This window comes from Cenococcum geophilum (assembly GCF_001692895.1).
Source record: "Cenococcum geophilum 1.58 unplaced genomic scaffold K441scaffold_77, whole genome shotgun sequence".
Classification (NCBI taxonomy): domain Eukaryota; kingdom Fungi; phylum Ascomycota; class Dothideomycetes; order Gloniales; family Gloniaceae; genus Cenococcum; species Cenococcum geophilum.
The window spans coordinates 676,444-697,861 of NW_027137635.1; the positions used below are offsets into that span (position 1 = coordinate 676,444).

Below are 21,418 nucleotides of genomic sequence, written 5' to 3' on the forward strand. Positions count from 1 at the left end.
TATAAGTAGGCCTTTAATAAGCTTAAAAAACGACTAGTCTCCGCTCCCTTATTTACCTACTTTAACCTAAAATAGCCCTTAATGTTAGAAACTAATGCTTTAGATAGTATTATAGCTAACGTTTATTCCTAGAAGCAGACGGATAAAGAATAGCACCCTATTGCCAACTATTTAAAGACTATAATAGATACTAAGCTAAACTACCTAATTTATAATAAAGAAATGCCGGCTATTATCTCTAGCTTTTAGTACTAATGAGTATGGTTAGAAGGAACCCCTAAGCCTATTTAGGTAGTTTAAATTATAAGGCTTTAGAATATTTTATAATAATAAAGGCCCTAATAGTATAGCAGGTGCGCTAAATAGATATCCTATTTTAGTTTAACTTCCTAATTATATATAGGCTAGGCACTATAAACTATTTAGACGCACTTATAAGATATAAATAAGACCTAGATAAATAGGTAGCTATAAAGATCTTATTATAGAGCTAGACGCTACTATAACTAGAGTACTTTAACTCTTAAATATGGGTAGAACTAAGTATAAAATCTTTAGAAGCCGAGATATACCCTATTAACCCTATAGAACTTAACCTTATTAGTAAACTACTATAGGTAAACCGTACAGCCCCTTCTCTATAGGAGTATCGTAAAAAGGTAAAGGATACTACTAGCCTATAGTCCCTTAAAAATAGACTGCTTAAGCACTAGGTATAGCTAGTAGTAGTAAAGAAATAGAATATATAGACTTAGCTTATCGCCAAAGTATATACCTAGGTCTCTACGGCCTATTCTAAAAATAACAAAACCTCTAAGATTATTAGTAACCGTTACTACTAGCCTAGAATAGTTATAGATATTTACTATTATATATAGAACTGTAGCAGTTACTATAGGTTTATAATTCTATAAAATAAAACCTTAGGACTATTAAAACCCCTTTTAATACCTAATCGCCCCTAATAATATATATTTATAGACTTTTATAAGCTACCTATAAACCGTAATAGATACGATATAGTTATAATCCTAGTTAACCACTTTAGTAAATACCCGTTCTTAATTCCCTATTATAAAAATATTAATACTAAAGAGGTAGCCTAACTATATATCTATTAAGTCTACTAAATTTATAGACTACTAAATACTATTGTATCTAATTACGGGCTATAGTTTATATTAGCTTTCTAGAACAAGTTTACCTAAATTCTAAGTATTAAGCTAAAGCTTTCTACGGTATACTACCCCTAAATAAACGGTTAGATAGAGATTATAAACTAATACCTAGACTAGAGGCTCCGGCCCTTTATCGACCACTTTAAGATAACTAGGCTAAACTAGTACCCCTTATAGACTATACCTAAGCGACCCTACCCTATAACTCTACTAAATTCGCCCCTATTTAACTAGAAATAGGCTACTTACCCTATATTAGCTTTAACTGGGAAAGACTAGAAAAACCCTAAACTATACGCAAAAAAAACTATCTTGTAAGGAAGCCTTGTAGTACGCTAAGCGCTTAAAAAAAGCCTAGATAGTAGCCTATATAAATCTAAAAAAGGCCTAGAAATTAATAGAATAGTAGATAAATAAGTATAGGCGCGAGCCTAACTTTACTATAGGTAATATAGTCTAAATTATAATAAATATTACGGACGCTTTAAGTACGATGTTACGACTACTAGGAGAGGAGTTGGAAGAAGCTAGTTAGTTAATCTAGGCACGGTTTAGGATAGAGCCGGTAAAACCATATGACGAGGAATAGTAGCCGAGGTCACATAATGTGCTACGTATTAAATGAGAGGAACGAGAGGAACTTACGTACCTTACGTATAAGACGTATATCACGTATAAGAAGGATTTCTTAGGAGTACGGTTATATATTTAAGAGACCACAGTCCCTACCTAGATAGTTTCTTCCTTATAGTAATTCTCAGAATATAATTAGAGTTAATCTGTTGGGCAACTACTCCACCAGTTATTATTACGTTGTTAACTTTAACTTGCTTTACCTATATACCTAGCCTAATAACGAGCCCATTATAGTTCTTGCTACAAGGTTCCGTTATACAATCACTACCTAGTTACGGTAATAAGTATAGAAAGTTAAATAACATGCTACCAAAAGCAGCCACCACGACGCTATTAACGGCAGCAACTACTTCGAGGTTAGGAGGAGACACCAGTATAGCAGATACTGACTCTTAATAACCTGTAACGGTCGGATAGCTATAAGAGATAGTTAACTAGTTAATAGCTAATAATATAGTAATAAAAGAAAGGGTTAACGGAATAGGAGTAGTAAAGATTAAGTTACTATTAATTAAGAGGTACTTAGGAGAAAGATTAAAGCTTAAAGGATTCCTTACGCAGATATACTTTAAAGTCACATAAGAAGGGGCAAAGCTACCAACACCTATGAATTGAATAGCCTACGCAGGACTATTCCTGTTAGGAAGAGCACTTAAGTGGTTTAAACCTTATCTTACAGAGATACAGGTAAATAGAATAACGACCACCAATTAGGAGGTGCGGTTTATATTCTTAAACTAGGAAGGGTTTATAGAACGGCTTACGTAAATGTTTAGAGACCTAGAGGCAGTAACCACAGCGGAAAGAAAACTCCAAGATCTTACGTAATAAACCTTAGCAATTAAGTACACAACGCAGTTCTAGACGCTAGTAATATAAGTAGAGTGGAATAATAGGGCGCTTATAGCACAGTATAAATAGGGACTTAAGGCTAAAGTCTAGGACGCAATTATCCTAATGGAAGATGCGGATACCCTAAGGGAGCTAATAGATTAAGCGATTAAGATTAATAATTGGATCTACTAAAGGGAATAGGCTAAGAGAGGCTAGGATAGAGTTCTATAGTTATATAAGGCGTAGAGTACGCAACAACTAAAGCTAAGTCAAAAACTATAGTATAGCGTAGAGCTAATGGACTTAAGTGGTACTAAAGAAGCCTATAAGAGATAGAGTAAGAAACTGTAAAAACCTAGAGGTTAGGGATCTAGTAATTATAGGACTAAGGAGCAGAGGCTAAACTAGGGATCTTAGCTGCAGAAGACGTTTAGGCGGACTCTATAGCAAAGTTAATAGTTTAAAGATGAAGCTTATATAAATTGTAGGAAACAAGGTTATTTCGCGAGGGATTATAAAGATAGTTAGAGTTACTATGTAATAAAGGGAACGAGACTAGTGGTAGAAGATATATACGTATAGAGGGATAATAGTATGCTGTGAGGAACTAAAGAGTGTTTAATTAAAAGTTTTGCGTTTTGTTATAATAATGTATACCGAATTTATAAAGACGCTAAGTATGGCGTAAGCTATTGGCTATAGGAGCTAAAATCTATAGAGTGTAGAGAAACTAATGAACTAGTTCGCAGATTAGATATTAAGGACGATAACTTTAACGTAGGCAAAATATTCCATAACGATAAGGTAATGAAGGTAGCTTACTAGGAGTATATAGACCTTAAAGATGTTATAACAGAGGTAGAGGATAATTCCACTACAGAATAGGGAACATTAGTAGGGATCAAGACCCTACTAGACACAATGTCTATCGCTTCGCAAGACGCAAGAGAAGTAGGACAGTGAACTACTTCGGCACTCGATAAAGATAAAAGGCCAAAGGCTTAAGATTCTTACAGTAAGATGAGAGACGACCAAGATTCTTAAGATGAGATAAGGTAGACCTAAGGACCTACAATAGACAGCAACCGATGGAGCAGGGCAGCAGCTCAGTTTAAAGATATACGAATGAGCTCGGGATAGAGTTCCCCATAGGCACAAGATTCTTAAGACAAGATAAGTGAAATTTAAGACTCTTAAGACGAGATAAGAACACCAAATAAGCCTAGTTAAACTAAGGCTAGAGTAAAGCTTAAGTTAGAAGCAAGCTTAGGATTGAGAATCCTATAGAACTAAGATTTTAAGACACAAATAAGGACCTTCGAATAGATTAGAGAATCTGTAGCGTAAATAGTAACTAGACTAAAAGACAGATATATAAACCTAGAGGACTTGCTAGTAAAATATAGTATTCGGACTAAAGATTAAAAGAATAATACCAAGATTAAGAAGTAAGAAGACTTTAAGGATCTACTCGCAAGACATAAAAGAAAAGAAACCATAGAGGAATTTAGAGTAAGAATCGCCTTATAGTAAGAACAGAAACTAGATAAAAGATCTAGCATATTAGGACGTATAAGGAACAGAGCGCTAGTATAAAGAATTACTAATAGGTTAAGAGTAGGCATACTAAGAGCCAAGTAGCTTACTAAACTGGAAAATAAAGAGGATCTAGGAATCCTAACTAGGTTTGAGGAACGACACACTAAAGGCTATTACGACGCAGTAATAAGAAGATACTTCCTTACGGACGAACCGTATATACTCCAGCAGCTATACCAAAAGTGGTATAGGCAAAGGCACAATGATGAGTGGGAAGATTTCTATATATAGTTGGACGAAAAAGTTATCCAAGACCACCTAATTACGGAAAAAGTAATAAGTTACATTAAGGGAGCCTTGATTATAATATCAAGAGATCTAAAGAAGCGTTTAGAGGACTAGAGAAGCGAGAGGTGTATCTTAGTACCTACAAATAAAGTCGCAACGCTCAGATTAATATAATAGAGGTTTAAACTTAAGGATAAAGACGAGCTAAGAGTTGACCTAAAGCACCCAGTATATTACACATTAATGTGGATTGCGTGTGTAAATAATATATATAACATACACAGAGCACCCAAGGACAAGCATCGAAAATACCCTATAAGAATATATTGGATAACTGAGGAACAGAAATACCGGAATGCTAAGTATATATATAGCTGGTATCTAGTAAAAGTGTAGGAGTTAGGAGACTTAATACTTTAGCTAAAAAGATTTCTTACGGAAGAATGCCTAGATAGATGATAGTAGTGGGAATGTTTAGAGAATACGTATCTATAGTATATTAAAGAAAAGAAGCAAACTAAGTATTAGCCTAAGTTAGACTAAGTATAAATAGGATTAAGCAGCTAACAGTTAGGAAAAGTAGAAGCCCATAGGACTAGAGGGAGCTAGTAGTAGAGCCTTAGACCCTTAAAGGAATTTAAGGACGACACCTAAATTTATAAGTTAATTAATAAGATTAGCAGTTTAAGGCATTAATAGATAGTGGAGTAATAAGGAACCATATCTTACTAGCAGCAGTTAAAAGGATGGGTTTACTATACAGGAAAAAGGAGTGTTCTTACCTATTAGTAACAATTTTAGGAGATCCAATAACCTACGGAGGAGGGATTATTAACCTTAAAATAGGACCTATTCAGCTAACTATTAAAGGGAGATAAATCGAGATGTCTTTCGACATATTACTATTAGGAAATGATAAGGTAGTATTAGGAATACCTTAGTTACGGGAATATAATTTAAAGATCGATTAGGTTACAGGTTAGGTCGATATTAGAGATACTTAACGCCGCAAGATGCGATAATAGGCTAAGTTAGTATAGTACTAAGTCGGAGCGACATATGAAGAAACTAAGTAAGGCTTAAGTTATGTACTAAAGAGATACCACAAGTACGGCAAAAAACTATGGTTACTAGAAAGTGAGAAGCTATTAGAGTATATAGTATGGGACTATAAGATAGAATTGGAACCAGGAATAAGTCTAAGGTTCTTTTTAATCTATAAGCTTACTAAAGAGGAAGGTAGAGTACTAAAAGAGTTTGTCTAGGGAAACCTATAAAAGGGATATATTAGACTATCGCAGTTATTAGCGGGTTATCTAGTACTGTTTGTACCAAAGAAAAATAGCAAACTAAGGCTATATATTAACTATAGATAGTTAAACAGTATTACTAGAAAGGATAGGTATCCTTTACCCTTAATTAGCGAAATCTAAGACAGGATAGGCAACGCGCAAATCTTTATAAAGATAGATCTAAGATGGGCGTACTATTAGATTAGGATTAAGGAAGGCAATAAATAGAAGGCAGCCTTTAGGTTAAAAGAAGGACTATATAAACCATTAGTTATATAATTTGGGCTTATAAACGCACTAGCAACGTTTTAGAAGCGTATTAATAATATATTAGGAGAATACTTAGATAAATTTATTATGGTATATCTCGATAATATTATTATCTACTTAATAACTGAGGAAGAATATGGAGAGCACGTTAAATAGGTTTTAAAGAGACTATAGGAAGAACAGATGCTAGTAGCAATTAAGAAATACAAGTTCTTCACTAGGAAGATAGATTTTGTTAGATTTATTATTAAACTAGGCTAACTTAGTATAGATCTAAAGAAGATCGAGGTTATAGTAAATTGGCAGGAACTAGAGAACATTACGCAATTAAGATTATTTTTAGGGTTTTGCAATTACTGCAGAAGGTTTATAGCGCAGTAGTTAAAGGACATTAAGCTATTTATACAATTAACGAAGAAAGAAGAACTATAGGCATGGGGAGAGGAATAAAGGAAACTCTTTAATAAAGTTAAAGAGTTGTTTACCCAGGAGCTAGTTCTTAAGATCTATTAACTAGGATTAGAGACGGTTATAGAGATAGATGCATTAGACTATATACTAGGGGCATACTTTATATAAAGGTATTAAGATAGATAGCACTTAGTGGCATACTATAGTCGAAAGATAATACCACTAGAGTTAAACTATGATATTTACAATAAGGAGTTGTTAGGTATAGTTACAGCACTAAAGGAATAGAGAGCATTCTTACAAGGTATAGAAAAACTATTTATAGTTAAGACGGATTATAAGAACCTAACAGGATTCCTAATAATAAAGGAACTTAACTAAAAATAGGTTAGATGGGCGGAGATGCTTATAGAATACTATTTTAAGATTTAGTATACTAAAGGTATAGATAATACGCGAGCAGATGCTCTAAGTTATAAGGCTAAACTACAGAATAATAATGTTAGCGACTCAGTCAATCGAGGCACGAGCACGGCAAGAGGGGCGCGCAAGCCTGTACGATTGGTAGTCTATAAACGAGGATCTAAAGCTAGAGAAAGGAAAGGAGAAGAAGAGCAGCGCTGGTCGAAGTAGGGTTCTTTTTATGCGGTCTTCTAGTCACGTGACCGCGAAGTTCTGCCAAGTTCTGCCAAGTTCTGCCAGGTTCTGCCAGTGCCGTAACATTACCCCCCCCTCCGCAAAAGCCTGCCCTCAGGCTTTGTAGTCCGTATTATGCTTATGGGGCGTTCTTATCTTTATGTTCTTCCGGTAGCTTGTCGTCTTCGCTATGCCAGCACTCCATCCACTCGTCTAGGTACTTTGGGGGTCCTGGTTNATTAGGGTAGCGGTTATNGAATTCTTNAAGCTTATGGGGACTGCCAATAAAGTTCCATGCAGGGTACCAGGTAGGATCTGGGTCATAGCCTTTCCAACTAACGCGGTACTTTAGCGTTTTCCTTACTAGTTTACAGGCCAGTACTTCTTCAATTTCCCATTCGTTGTCGCCATTGACTTGAATCGGTAGGGGNGGTTCGTTCTTTTGTCCAGGCAATGGGTCGTTCGCAGCTTTCCGTAGCTTATCCGGCGAGAAAACGGGGTGAACCTTGATCGAATCCGGGAGCTTTACTTTGTACGAGTTACCTATCTTCTNAAGGACCTCATACGGTCCCGCCATCTGATAGTCTAGCTTACGGCTAGGCCGTTCCGTCTTCCAGTTCTTTGTCGTAACCCAGACCATATCGCCTACGGTAAAGTCGGGTTCGCGCCTATGCTTATTTGCCTGCTGTTCCATTGATTTCTGGGCCTTTTCTAGATTTGTACGGGCTACCGTCCAGGCTTCCTCTAAGCGCTTGGCGTACTGCTGGGCTTCCTCATGAGACAGTTTCTCGCGTACGGTCCGTGGTCCTTCTGGTCTATCCCAGTCAAAGCTTGTTNGGGGTAAATACCCCATTTCTAGTTGGATAGGTGCAAATCCCGTAGAGTCATGGGGTAGGGTCGCCTGGGCGTAGTCCATTAGGGGTAGCAGTTCGCCCCAGTTGTCCTGNAAGTAGTTAACAAAAGGCCGGAGTCTCTGATCTAAATATTGATTNACAATCTCCGTCTGGCCGTCTGTNTGGGGGTGGTATGCTGTAGAGAGCTTTAGCCTAATACCTAGGATCCGGGTAAACTCGTTCNAGAAGGCCGATATAAATTGCGGGCCGCGATCGGATACAATAGTATCTGGTGGTCCGTAAATGCGGTAGACGTAGTGGATATACAGTCGGGCCGCCTCCTTGGCATCAATATTCTTATGATAGGGAATTGAGAACGGGCGCTTGCCAAAGCGGTTAACTAGAATTATAACTATATCATATCCGTCGCGGTCTGTTGGTAGCTCATGGAAGTCTATAGAGATATGCTGCTAGGGGCGGTCGGGTATCGGGAGAGGTTTTAATAGTCCTGGGGTCTTATCTCGTGGAATTGTAGATCTACGGCAGCTGTCGCAGTTCCGTACATAACGGTTAATATCTGTAATCATTCCGGGCCAGTAGTAGCGGTCACCAATAATCTTACGGGTCTTATTTTTTCCAGGGTGGGCCGTAGAGACCTGGGCATGAGCTTCGGCAATAAGCCGGGTCCGTAAGTTCTGTTCCTNGGCTACTACTAGCCGTTCCTGGTGCTTAAGTAGTCCGTTTTCGAGGGACCATGGGCTGGCAACGTTCTTTGCCTTTTNACGGTATTCCTGTAGAGAGGGGGTCGTTCGGTTGGCCTGTAGTAGTTCATNAATAAGGTCAAGTTCGGAGGAGTTAACAGGACATATCTCGGCGCCCGAGGAGTCCGTGCTTAGTTCTGCCCGTATCCGGGGGTCAAGGTGTTCTGGTTGTAGTAGCGTCTGGGTCCGTAGTGAGATCTTCGCAGCCGTCTGGTNATCTAGGTCTTGCTCGCGCCTTGTAAGAGCGTCCGCACGGTTCGTAGCGCCTGGTCTATACATAATNAAGAAGTTGAACTGAGATAGGGTATCCGCCCAGCGTGCCTGCCGGGCCGTAAGGGCCTTGGTTGTCATGAAGTATTCTAGGGCCTTGTGATCTGAAACTACCTTGATCGGCTCAGGGGTCCCCTCTAGCTGTGCACGCCAGTGCTGAAAGCTAGAGATAATAGCCAGCATTTCTTTGTCATGGATGTGGTAATTCAGCTCGGCATCTATNATAGTCTTCGAATAGTATGCAATAGGGTGCCACTCTCCGTCCGGTTGCTTCTGGGAAAAAACACNAGCTATCGCGCNGTCTNAGGCATCAGTTTCTAGCATNGAGGGCCGTTCCGGGTCAAAATGGGCAAGTAGGGGAGCCGATACCAGCCGTTTCTTAAGCTCATTAAAGGCCTGCCTACATATGGCGTCAAAGTGGAAGGGCTGGTCTTTTCTAGTAAGACGGTTAAGAGGCCGGGCGATCCTGCTGTAGTTCTTAATAAAGCGTCGGTAGAAGTTACAAAACCCTAAAAAGGATTGTACCCCCTTTACGGTCCGTGGGGGTGNCCACTGGTCAATTGCGGCCGTTTTCTCTGGGTCGGTTTCGATTCCGTCCGTACTGATAATAAAACCTAGGTACTTTGTACGCTTAACACTGAACTCCGACTTCTTAATGTCGACCTGGAGGCCAGCCTCGCGGAGCCGTTGTAGGACTTTGTGGACGTGCTCCTCGTGTTCTAGCTCGTTCTCGGAGTAGATCATAATATNATCCAAATAGGCCGTACAGAAATCNTCAAGGTAGTCAAAGAGTANATCGTTCATGTACCGCTGGTACGTAGCTGGTCCGTTGGTCAGTCCAAAAGGGAGCACTTTACATTTATACGTTCCGTAACGGGTCCGANACGTAGTAAGATCTTCAGACCNGGGGTCCATCCTAATTCGGTGGAAGGCCTGGCGGATATCAAGCTTTGTAAAGACCTTAGCTCTACTCATTCGGGCCAGAGTCTCATNAAGTAGGGGCAGCGGATAGCGATCCTTGCGGGTNATGTTGTTNAGCTTANGGTAGTNGATGCAGAAGCGGAGTCCTCCATTTGGCTTTTTGANAAAGAGAATGGGCGAGGCGAAAGGGGCTTGGCTAGGCTCAATAAAGCCCTTATTTAGGTTATCGATGAGATACTGCTTCGTGGCCTNCAATTCGGTGATGGACTGCTCGTAGAGGGGGCTAAAGCTAAGGGTGTTTTCTTTGCCCTGCTCAATCTNAATCTTGTGGTCATACGGTCGGTGAGGTGGAAGTATATNGGACGCTGCTTTGGAGAATACGTCCTTGAATTTCTGGTGTCNATAGGGCAGNTTTTGTTCTACTAGTTCCTCATCCGTAAGCTCGCTTTCTTGTCCGCTAAGCTCGTTTCCCTTTTCCTNAATTATTCGATNAATTTCGTATAAGCTCGTCGTAAAGGCGACGGTATTAGGCTGAACCAAGTTCCGGTAGAATCCTACGGCACCAATGCAGCAGACATCAACTGGTGGGAGGTCCGCTGGTTTCCTTACAGCCGTTTTCCGGACCGTATTTTGCGGTCTAGGGTTTGTAATCTTTCTTAGCTCCTGTTCCATCTTCCGCAGGTTGTCCCTCCGATCTATCAGTTCAGTGTGACGTCCGACGTCCCTTGCTGTTCTTCGTGGCTGCATAGGGCCTAAGCTCTCCATGGGGGGCTTTTCTGGGTCACTACTGACTTCCTGGGTCTTTGATGCGGGTGGCGTGACATGGGTAGTCTGGGGGCGACGTAGTATACGGATCCGTTGCGAATCAAGCTGTANATCTTTCTCGAAGGCCTGGTCCCTACGCANAGCATCGGCCTGGTAAATAGTATTAATCTGGGGCCGTANGAGGTTTTCNATTGTAATGCTGATTTCTTTTATGAAGGAAGGGGTCGGGGGTAGGGTTTCGGGCCAGGTAAGCCGTCTACTCCGTACGTCGAGCTGTAAGCCTAAATAGGCTAGCCATTTTCGCCCTAAGATNATATNGTGGCTACCTAGGTCCGTAATAAGGAAGGGGGCGTTNTACTGCCTTCGTCCGTCGACACGGAGGTGAATCCGCAAGATAGTCGNAATGGGTGGTCCTATCCGCCNATTGTACCCGCGGATAGGAATTGGTTTGGGCAGTTCTTCGATGGGTGCATTTAGAAAGTCAGCCAGCTTTACGGCACACTGGGTGTCTATTAAGGCNAAGGCATTTGCTCNAGAGTNAGCTAAAGCAGAGGTTAAAACTTGGTATCCATTGCGGAATAAAGTACAAGGGATAGTGCAGCTTCTTCCACNAACTAGCCGACCNAGATCAACATCTGACATGTCGATCCCTTTTGACCCTAGAGAGGAGTCTTCCTCTAGGGTTCCTCTTTTTCCGACTCCGCGCTGTCCTCCTGGATTAATAGAACCTCGTCCGCTTTCGCGTTTNTCGGGNAATCCTTTGCACGGTGACCTTTCTGTCCGCAAGAGAAGCAAGCTCCTTGATNACTGAGGGCCTGTATACGGGGGTTGCTGTACGTAGGCCGAGCATTCGCCGGACCCATGGCAGGGCTGGCCGCACGGCTAGCTGCTGAATTGGCGGTGGGCTGTACGGGTGGTGCTGNGGGGGTTGCCGATCGTGCCGGGGCATTGCGGGCCGTTCTTGTATTGCTTGTGGTCTGATTTNAAGGGTTTCTGGCTTTGTACCGTTCGGCGCGTGCCTTAATTCGGCGGAGGCCTTGGTCGATAGCCAAGCACTGGTCCGTAAGTTCCTTTAGCGTCTGTACAGTAGTAAAAACTGGCAGTACGGCTCGCTGCAGGTCTAGGGTAAGCTTGTCAAATAGGTCTGGCATTAGATCTTCCTGGGGAATTCGAGCCTGGCCGGCTAGGTGCAGAAAGCGGGTCTGAAAGGCCGAGAAAGTCTCTGTCGTTTTTATGTTTAGGCTTTTATAATCGAGTCGGGCGTTCTGTACTTTGAAGGGGTCCTCATAAATAGAAGACAGGTGGACGATCATCTCTTCTTNAGAGAGGAAGGGCTCTGCCGAGTCCTGTGCGTACCGCGGACGTAGGTGCGTCTGTGCGTCCCCGCCGGTACGGCCGAAGACGTAGGCCATTTTAGCCCGAGTGGTAGGGAAGTGGTCCGTATTGACTTCGAGCTTGTCCTGCAATTGAAGCTTCCAATTGTTGAATGTAGGGTTGGTTCCGTCTGTAAGCAACGGGGGGTCCGCGACCTTTGCGGACCGCGACGATGCTGATGCTGTACGTTGGGCTAGAGCCTCAAGGACCGTAGCAAGTCTCTGGGTGTCTGATGATTCCTCGCTAGGCGTAGGGGGTTCTCTGGCTTNAAGCAGCTCTCGAAGTCGTTCAATTTCGGCATTGGCTGCTGCGAGCTCCACTTGGGAGTTCGAGTNAGTTGCTGTTTNACCNTCGGAGGTATTCGAGGGTCCTGCGGCTGCTTTGCCGGCTGCTGTATTTCTTNGCATCGTGGTACGGTTGTTGGGGTAACCTCCGGTAGGATTCTGCAGGGGTTCTGGTCTNTGCGTATTCTGTGGGTCTTGTTGTTCTTTTCTGTTCTTCTGGTTCTGGTAATATTCTTTGGGTCTAATTCTGTGTTCTGTTCTGGTTCGTGGTCCGTAGATATATTTGAGTTCCTTCTCAGGAAGAAAGGGTAGTTGAGCTTTAGATAATGTTAGCGACTCAGTTAATCGAGGCACGAGCACGGCAAGAGGGGCGCGCAAGCCTGTACGATTGGTAGTCTATAAACGAGGATCTAAAGCTAGAGAAAGGAAGGAGAAGAAGAGCAGCGCTGGTCGAAGTAGGGTTCTTTTTATGCGGTCTTCTAGTCACGTGACCGCGAAGTTCTGCCAAGTTCTGCCAAGTTCTGCCAGGTTCTGCCAGTGCCGTAACAAATAAGAAGCCATTAGGGGCTTTACTGCGAAAAGATATAAACGGATTAATTAGGTACAATTATTTAAAGATTATAGCGACTTAGGAAAAACTGAAGAGAGTTTATAAGTCACTAGAAAGCTTTTAGGCATAAAGAATTCTAAAGGCGCAACTAGAAGATCTATAGACGGATATATACAAGAATTGAGAAGCTAAGTATATCCTAAAAAGCATAGCAGAATAATTTATGGAAGAATTTTATAAAGGAATAACTTAAGGATACAACGGAGCTAGAGGCTTAGTGTTAAGACTCTAAAAGGAGTATATTATTAATAAAATCTAGGGACTAGCACAAAAAGTTATAAAGGAATATTTAGATTACTAAAGAAATAAACTAATAAGGTATAAGCTATATGGAGGGCTATAACCTATTAAAACACCAGAGGGACTATAGGAGGTTATATTATGGGACTTTATTATTAAGTTACCAAAGTTAAGAGATCCTATTGCCGGATAAGATTATAACGCGATCTTAGTAATAGTAGACAAGCTTACAAAGTGGGGATACTTTATAGTATATACAGAAGAAATCTTAGCGGAAGATATCGCTAGAATTTATGTTAAAGAAGTGTTTATAAGATATGGAGTACTAAGCAAGATTATATTAGATAGAGATTTAAGATTTATAGCAGTATTCTAGGAAGTATTCTTAGCGGAGCAAGGAGTTAGAGTAGTAACTTCCACCGCATATTATCCGTAGATAGACGGTTAGACGAAAAGACTAAATTAGACACTAGAGTAGTATCTAAGACACTATATTAATTACGCGCAGAATAATTAGGTATCGTTACTACTAGTTATACAGTTTACATATAATGTAACACCTTAAGAAGGAATAGGCATATTACTATTTAAGGCAAATTATGGATATAAGCTAAGGACATCGTTGTTACTATAATAAGTAAAGAAAATAAGTAGTAGAGCTAAAGAAAGAATAAAGACGTTAATAAATCTTTATATAGACCTTATGGAATTAGTAAAGAAAGTATAAGAGAGAATAAAAAAGTACTATAATGCTAAGAGATTTAAGGGACCAGATCTTAAGGAGGGAGATAAAGTATGGCTACTATATAAAAATTTTAAGAGTTAACGACTAAGTAAGAAGTTGGACTACGTTAGACTAGGACCTTTTGAAATTATATAAAGGATTTCACCGGTTACGTTTAAGTTAGACCTACTAGCCAAAATAAAAATCTACCCTATACAGTATATTGCAATGCTAGAGCCAGTATACGGGAATATTAAGCTACTAGTTTACGAAGCAGATACGTATAGAGAACAGGAAAAAGACAAATAGTAAGTTTTAAAGATTATTAGTTATAAGGACATTGACGATAAAATATAGTATAAGGTTAAGTGGATAGGCTATAATAAGACTACCTAGGAACTACTAGAGAACTTAAAGAATGCTATAGGAAAGGTACAGGAGTATTAGAAGAAATTAGGTTAGGCAGCATTAATAAAGAAGGATTGCTAAAGAATAAGTTACCTAAGGGGGACCTAAGAAGAGTAGTTGCCGAACTACTTGGATCTGTTTCCTTCTCTATTAAAAGAGAATCCGTTTTTTTATTACTAAGTTCCTATAGACCCTATTCTACAAGTTTCTACTCCTTAGAACGCACCTTCTTACGAACCTTCTTAAGGCGAAGTAAACGAGTAGATACCGCGATGCGAGTATCTAGAGCCTTCTGTTCCGCATTATAAAAACGTTCTAATTTAGCAAGGGCTTAAGATAGTTTACTATCTAGCCGCGTAGTAGTAGATTAAATATAAGACCCTAAGACAAATTAATTAGGGAACTAGACGACTATTAAGAGTAATAGGCCGCGTATATTTAGTATTAGAAGTAGAGCGAACGTTATAGGACGAACGAATATTTGCTTTAGTGCACTCTAAATAAGAGAACGGTTGTTATAAAGATAGGTTCGCTAACGCAATATAAACCAACCCCTCTTTTAAACAGCGAGAATATGGAGATGGTATAATCTTACTAAGAGACAATATCGCAGCAATAGTGCGAGCACGACGTTGGGCGTGTAAAGAAGAAATTGCTTTAGGTATAATGAGTAATAATATTAACTAAATTAATTAGACGGACATTGTACCTCTAGTAAATAACTTAGAGATATTTTAAATCTTTAAGGACAAAAATAAAGAGGAGGGAGATGGTGTTACGGACGCTTTAAGTACGATATTACAACTACTAGGAGAGGAGTTGGAAGAAGCTAGTTAGTTAATCTAGGCACGGTTTAGGATAGAGCCGGTAGAACCATATAATGAGGAATAGTAGCTAAGGTTATATAATATGCTACGTATTAAATGAGAGGAACGAGAGGAACTTATATACCTTATATATAAGACGTACATTACGTATAAGAAGGATTTCTTAGGAGTACGGTTATGTATTTAAGAGACCACAGTCCCTACCTAGATAGTTCCTTCCTTGTAGTAATTCTCAGAATACAATTAGAGTTAATCTGTTGGGCAACCACTCCACCAGTTGTTATTACGTTATTAACTTTAACTTGCTTTACCTACATACCTAGCCTAATAATAAGCCTATTGTAGTTCTTGCTATAAGGTTCCGTTACAATAAAGAACTAAAAAACGGAACGATCTAGCTATAAGCTAGACTATTAGATAGCAGGACTATATAAAGTCTTTAAAAAGATAGGTAACTTGTATAAGGTAAAGCTCTTAAATTTAATTAAAGTTTACTCTATTTTCCCGCTGGATAAGCTATAAAAAGCCGTAAATAACCTATTACCTAGATAAAAAAACGAACCTCCCCTACCGATTTAAGTTAATAGCAACAATAAATAGGAAATTAAAGAAATACTAGCTTATAAACTAGTAAGGAAAACGCTAAAGCATCACGTTAATTAAAAAGGCTATAACTTAGATCCTTCTTAATACCCTTTATAGAACTTTATTAGCAGTCCCTATAGGCTTTAAAAAGTCTATAACCGTTACCCTAATGGGCTAGGACCCTTAAAGTACTTAAATAAATAAATAGAGTACTAATATAGTAAAGATAATAAGCTACTAGAAGAATATAAGGATAAAAACACCCTATAGGTATAATATAAATATATAAAGCCTAAGGGCAGGCTTTACTAAAGGGGGGGTAATATTATAGCACTGGCAGAAAATGGCAGAACTTAGTAAAACTTAGTAGAACTTTGCGGTTACGTAACTAAGAGGACTATAAAAAAAACCCCTACTTTAACTAGCGCTACTTTTCTTCTCCTTTCCTTTCTCTAGCTTTAGATTCTTATTTATAAATAATCTAATTATATAGGCTTACGCGTCTTTCTTAACATATCTATACCTTAATTAACTAAGTCGCTAATATACCCTACTAGTTTATATTTACCTTATTAACATTAATTTTACCTATATACCTAGCCTATTAATAAGTCTACCGTAGTAGCTACTATAAGGCTTTGTTATAAGTCCTGCTTAGTTCTAAATAGGTTTTTAGCAAGTTCTTGTTAGGACCGTTAAAAGGCCTTAAAGCGATAATAAGGTTTAATCTATACTATAGTAAGCTATCCTTATACAACGTTTAGATACTATTATATTAACTAATATTAATAGATTTACAGCTTTAGATTAATAGAATTAGACTGCTATTATTAATATTAGGGGTAACTAATTATCTTCCCTCTATTAACTTTTAAGCCAAGTATAATACTAAACGCCTATTACTAAATTATAGCGTAGAGCTCCTAGATCCTCCTACTATTGCGTAAAAATATATATAAATCTATCTAAGTAGTTAAACCTAATTGGACTATAATTAACTAAATGAAATAAATAAGCTTAAAGCTTTAAAATATCTAATTAACCAAACTCAAGACCTATAGTCTGAATTGTTTGTTTATTAGCAAGTCCAGGCCTATAATAACCCTGCAAACGTAAATCTGTGATATTGGACTATATAGGTCCTATCTGCGAGTTTTCGACGCATTCGAATGTAGCTTGCTAGCAAGGAGTAACCACCATAATTACCAAAAGGATCGGGTTAATGACGAACTTGCCAAGCAACAGCCAAGTAGCCAAGAAGACAGCTTCGTTTATAGTGTCTTGTCTAGCCAATCCAGGGCTATATGTTCCACACGACGTCACGCTCCTCTCTTGTTTTTATCTTGGCCCTTTTCTAAACTGCCAGCATCCCCCCAGACATCTTCACCTTCAGTGTTGGCGAAAAGGTCCGTCCTGACAACTGCAATCGCTTTCGTTTCCTTGTGGCTCTCCTCAATCCCATTCCCGGCACCATATAATCGCGTTTCCGTTGAGAATAGACTGTATCCAATCCATTAGTAAGCTGATATCTGGTCGTAGCCCACATTCACTGCTTCTAATTAGAAATAGGCTCAAAGCCAATATGCCTGCCAGCAGTGCCCCTTCCGCTATCTCGATTGTCAAACCAAAACCCATCAAGAATCCTTGGTGCAGCGAAACGTGCTCATGCTGTGGATGTTCTGAGACTTGCTCATGTGTGGTGATGTGAGTCGGGTCATGAATGTGGATACTGTCAGAGGCTTGGAAAATCAGGAGACGTATTTGGCAGGGAGGGCATAATGTGAACGGAGAGATATAAGATTTCCGATGGAGCATCGGATACTCCACCAGTATAGAGTGCTGGAATTCATCCAATAGCCACGGTCCTAATAATACATTATCAACCTTCAATCTGTGATCTGTACGCCTCGGCCCAATAGCACATTTATACTGCGCCACATCGTGCATGAGTTGTCGAAGCTGTTCGCTGGTCGTAGGATTCCGACGGGAATTACAAGTTCAGTAATATTCAAATGTTAAATGCTATTTAGTTTTAGAAAGTTTGGCATGGAACACCGCGGCAAAAAGTTGTTTCGCTAAATGCCCTAAATGGCCCGGAAACACTACTGAATTTAATTTCCGCTGCCAAAGCCACTTACAAAGAATGAAGAGATTTGGAAGCTGTGATTCTGCACTTTACAGAATAGACCTAGGATTCAAAGAGGTGGAACTACACATTACAGGTATGCTGATCCACTAACATCATGTGCCGCTCAAGTATTCAACAGATTTCAAAAATATCAATACTTCTCAGCTGCACTGACAGAGTGCCGATGCTCCAGGATCGTGTCCTCGTGGGTTGGCGGTCCGGCATAGTTGGTCCGTCCCCATATGAAGTACCATCCTGAAGCAATGATAAAAAAAGCAGCAAAGACTACTGATGCGTAGTTCATAGAAGTAGCCGTGACAGGAAGATAGGAAGGCATGCAAAATAACGGAATGGCCAAAAGGCTCCAAGCTGGTGAATAAAATTAGCAGTGGGACATGCAAGGGGAGCAGACTTACCTATAGCAATCACATTGCAAGTGGCACCTAGAAGACCTAGATCGAAGTTCCCGTTCTTGAGGTGAGATCGCCCTCCAAGCAGTGAAACAGCGATAGGTGCAGCATAGGAGACGGTAAGGCAGATGACTCCAACGCCAGAGAATGCATTAAATGCAGCAGCCGAGCCAAAGTATATGATGCCGAGAATAATTTGTACGGTCATACTAAGCATCATAGCATTTAGGGGTACATCGAGCGTTTTGTTGACTTGCTTCCACCAACGAGAACCGGGAATCGCTCCGTCACGTGCAAAAGCCCACGTGCAGCGCGATGCTGCAGTTGTGCAACCGATGCCGCACATCAAGGCAAGAACGAGAAGAGGAATTAATAGGCCAATCGCACCGCCGGAACTCCCCACTGCTGACTTCAGAATCGTAGGGACAGGTTGGCCCGAGGGGATGGCAATGAGGTCGACGAGATTTGGGAGAACGAAGGTCAGAGGGATCAGGAACAGGAGTCCACCGATGGTGTTGATGATAACGGTAGCAACCATGGCCTTTGGGACCTGAGTTGCTGGGTGCTCCACCTCCTCGCACATCCTATCCCAGTTAGTGATAGCGCATAATTTGGAAGGCTGTACCCACGAAACAATCATTCCCGTAGAAGAGGTCGCGTAGGCAGCCTGCAGTAACCCAACCATGAAGCTCCAACCTGCAGGCCAACCGGAATTCGAGGGGTCAAAATCACGAAAAACGTAATCGGCACTGTGTCTACCATGCTTCGCAATCACAAGGGTGCAAATGATGATGGATATTAAGCCAGCAAACGTCCAAAAGATAGCGAAGGTCTACTTGGCCGTAAACAGATTAGCGATACGCCCACGGACTGGTGCTCCGATACTCACATCCAAGATAGGCAGCCACCTGTTTCCTAGAGACGAGATAGCATTGCATAGGAGAGTGATGCCTAAGAATATAAGGAATACCTGATACGTCTCTCCTGCGAATATCTCGACGCCAGGTGAGCTCTCGAAAACATTAATTGAAGAAGCCAAGAAAAGCGAAGTGCCAAAATTCACGGCGAGAGTGATGGTGATATTTCCAACAACAAAGGACCAGCCGCAAATCCAGGAGGCAATTTTTCGGTACCATGGGGGGGCCAGCATGAAGGTCTGGTAGTAAACGCCTCCAGCGGTTGGGTAGACGGAGCATATCTCTCCCAAGGAAACGGCGACACAAAGGATGATGAGCGATACGCTGACCCAACCCCAGATAATATTGACGGGTCCGCCTCCGACAAGAGGATAGAAGAAGGTAGTAGCTAGACCGTAGGGAATAGAAGCCAGGACGAAAGACATGAAGACAACCTGCAAAGTTGACCTGTTTCTGGATAGTTCGGCAGTATATCCCATGGCCTCCAGGAGGTCATCTGCAGAGTTATGACTTCCATTTTCGATGCCTGTCCCCCCAGCCCTGCTACTGATGCTGAACTTTTTCGCGATGTTGGAGACGCGTGAAGGCCTGCGCTGCTGAAGATCGTTTCGAGATGCAATGTCGATGGAATTGGCGTCAGCCTGGGTGAAGGGCTCACTCCGAGGGGAGGTTTGCGCCATGATGGCATGTAGGGGATGCAGATGCCGGGTGCAATGGGGTACCAGAGGAAAATTTAGTCCATGAGATCATCCGCCAGGTCCGCCGTAAAATCCCAGGTCGCTTCTTCCCGTCGCGATGCCATGGGCTAGCCCCTTGGGTGGACCCCCGCTTTTCACCCCGCTAATCAAAACAAAGCGACGCATACTAATGTAGGGGTGTGTACTGCAAAATGCTGTAGGATGTGATACGATTCGTGCCAGTGCGCATAAGGTAGAACCGAGGATGGAGCTGTGGGCTAAGGCTATCCCCATTCGGCAGCTGGGCAGGGCTGTGTCTTGGCAGACTGTGCGCACGTGCACATCTCGGAACGCCCGGCCTGGGGGCAAAACACCCGCTTGATTGGTCTTCGCCATCTCAATCTCCCTTCAGCTACCAAGACCTTCGGTTATTTTACCTACAAAACAGGGAGGTATGTGGCACGCGATTGACAGAAAAAGTGGGACTGCAAAATCGCGAGATCCACGTTCTCATCGCCCACCACCGGAATTTGTAGTCGTCTTTCCGTTTGACTACTTTTACTACTAAGAATACGATAACCAGAGGCCTTCGAGCAGCCGTAGTAATTAAAGACTTTATTGTTAAAGCCCTGAAGGCCTATCGCGTGGTTAAACTCGATCGCGCCAGTAATACGGGCCTTCTGCGGCGTTGTATCCCATGCGGTCAAGGTGCTCCTTTAATTGTGGCCCGTGCGCGAACACCAAAACATTAACACGCGTCTCTACTGAAGTATCTATATGGCTTCCTATCGTGATTAAACCCTGCGCGCATGGGCCTTGCTAACAGGAACACCTAAATCGAATTAAGCCACGATAGGGTTGAATTATATATTAAATCTGAGCTTTATTACTATAATATTGGGTTATAATTAATTGATTAAATCCATAGCTTTATTTGCCAAGACTTGATTAAATCTAGAGCCTCTGGTTGGCTCGGTAAAAGGAGCACCTTTCGTGACCGCGCATGGGATAGTGTTTTTGAGACCTATGCTGCCCGTAGTAGAGATATTGCTTATTTGCAGTCTCGTTTTTTTTGTCAATGGCGTGTGTGGGTATCCCTTCCGCTGGTAGGGTCCTAAGATAGTTGGACCGTGCGCGAACACCAGAATCAGAAGTACCTAGGTACGCGTATGATCACTGAGCTTTGATCCTATTGATTCTATTGGCTAGCTCTTATCGATAACCGTAGGACTCATTTTACCAGCGGAAGGAAGGCTGGCTGGTTGGCTGGATTATTCGGAGAATACTATTGCCTTATCGGATTGCGTGCAGCCCGCCGTGCTAAGTCTTTTCTTCCTCGGCAAATTCAGCAGGGACAGTCACGTTGGCACGTTGGTTGCCATCAACCCTTCCACTCAGGCGTCCAGGGTATCCACAGACTCTTTACTCTCTACTGCCGCTCATCAATAAGGTTAAGTAAATCAACATTAGCTCGTTAAAGCGTATAGATGTTGTTCTTGCCTTGGAGCCACAAGTCTCATCGAAACGCTTCCATAAAAAAAGGATACTCTTTTGGCACAACTTGAATCACTTCAGCCTCGCTAGGTACAAAGCATATTCC

General features: G+C 41.3%; 2 protein-coding genes across 2 annotated transcripts; both read right to left on the bottom strand.

The window, feature by feature from the left end:
* Nucleotides 1–17,042: 17,042 nt before the first annotated feature.
* Nucleotides 17,043–17,873, bottom strand: K441DRAFT_333290 (uncharacterized protein). Its single transcript, XM_067641231.1, has one exon. The coding sequence runs from the start codon at nucleotides 17,631–17,633 to the stop codon at nucleotides 17,139–17,141; it is 495 nt and encodes a 164-aa protein (XP_067497490.1). The 5' UTR covers nucleotides 17,634–17,873; the 3' UTR covers nucleotides 17,043–17,138.
* K441DRAFT_669960 (amino acid transporter) lies at nucleotides 17,653–19,977 on the bottom strand. The gene is made up of 4 exons (XM_067650207.1): nucleotides 19,114–19,977; nucleotides 18,854–19,056; nucleotides 18,231–18,808; nucleotides 17,653–18,183 (listed from the first exon to the last, which is right to left on the bottom strand). Exons 1-4 carry the CDS (start codon nucleotides 19,819–19,821, stop codon nucleotides 17,966–17,968), a joined length of 1,707 nt encoding a protein of 568 aa, XP_067497491.1. The 5' UTR covers nucleotides 19,822–19,977; the 3' UTR covers nucleotides 17,653–17,965.
* Between the last annotated feature and the right edge of the window lie 1,441 nt (nucleotides 19,978–21,418).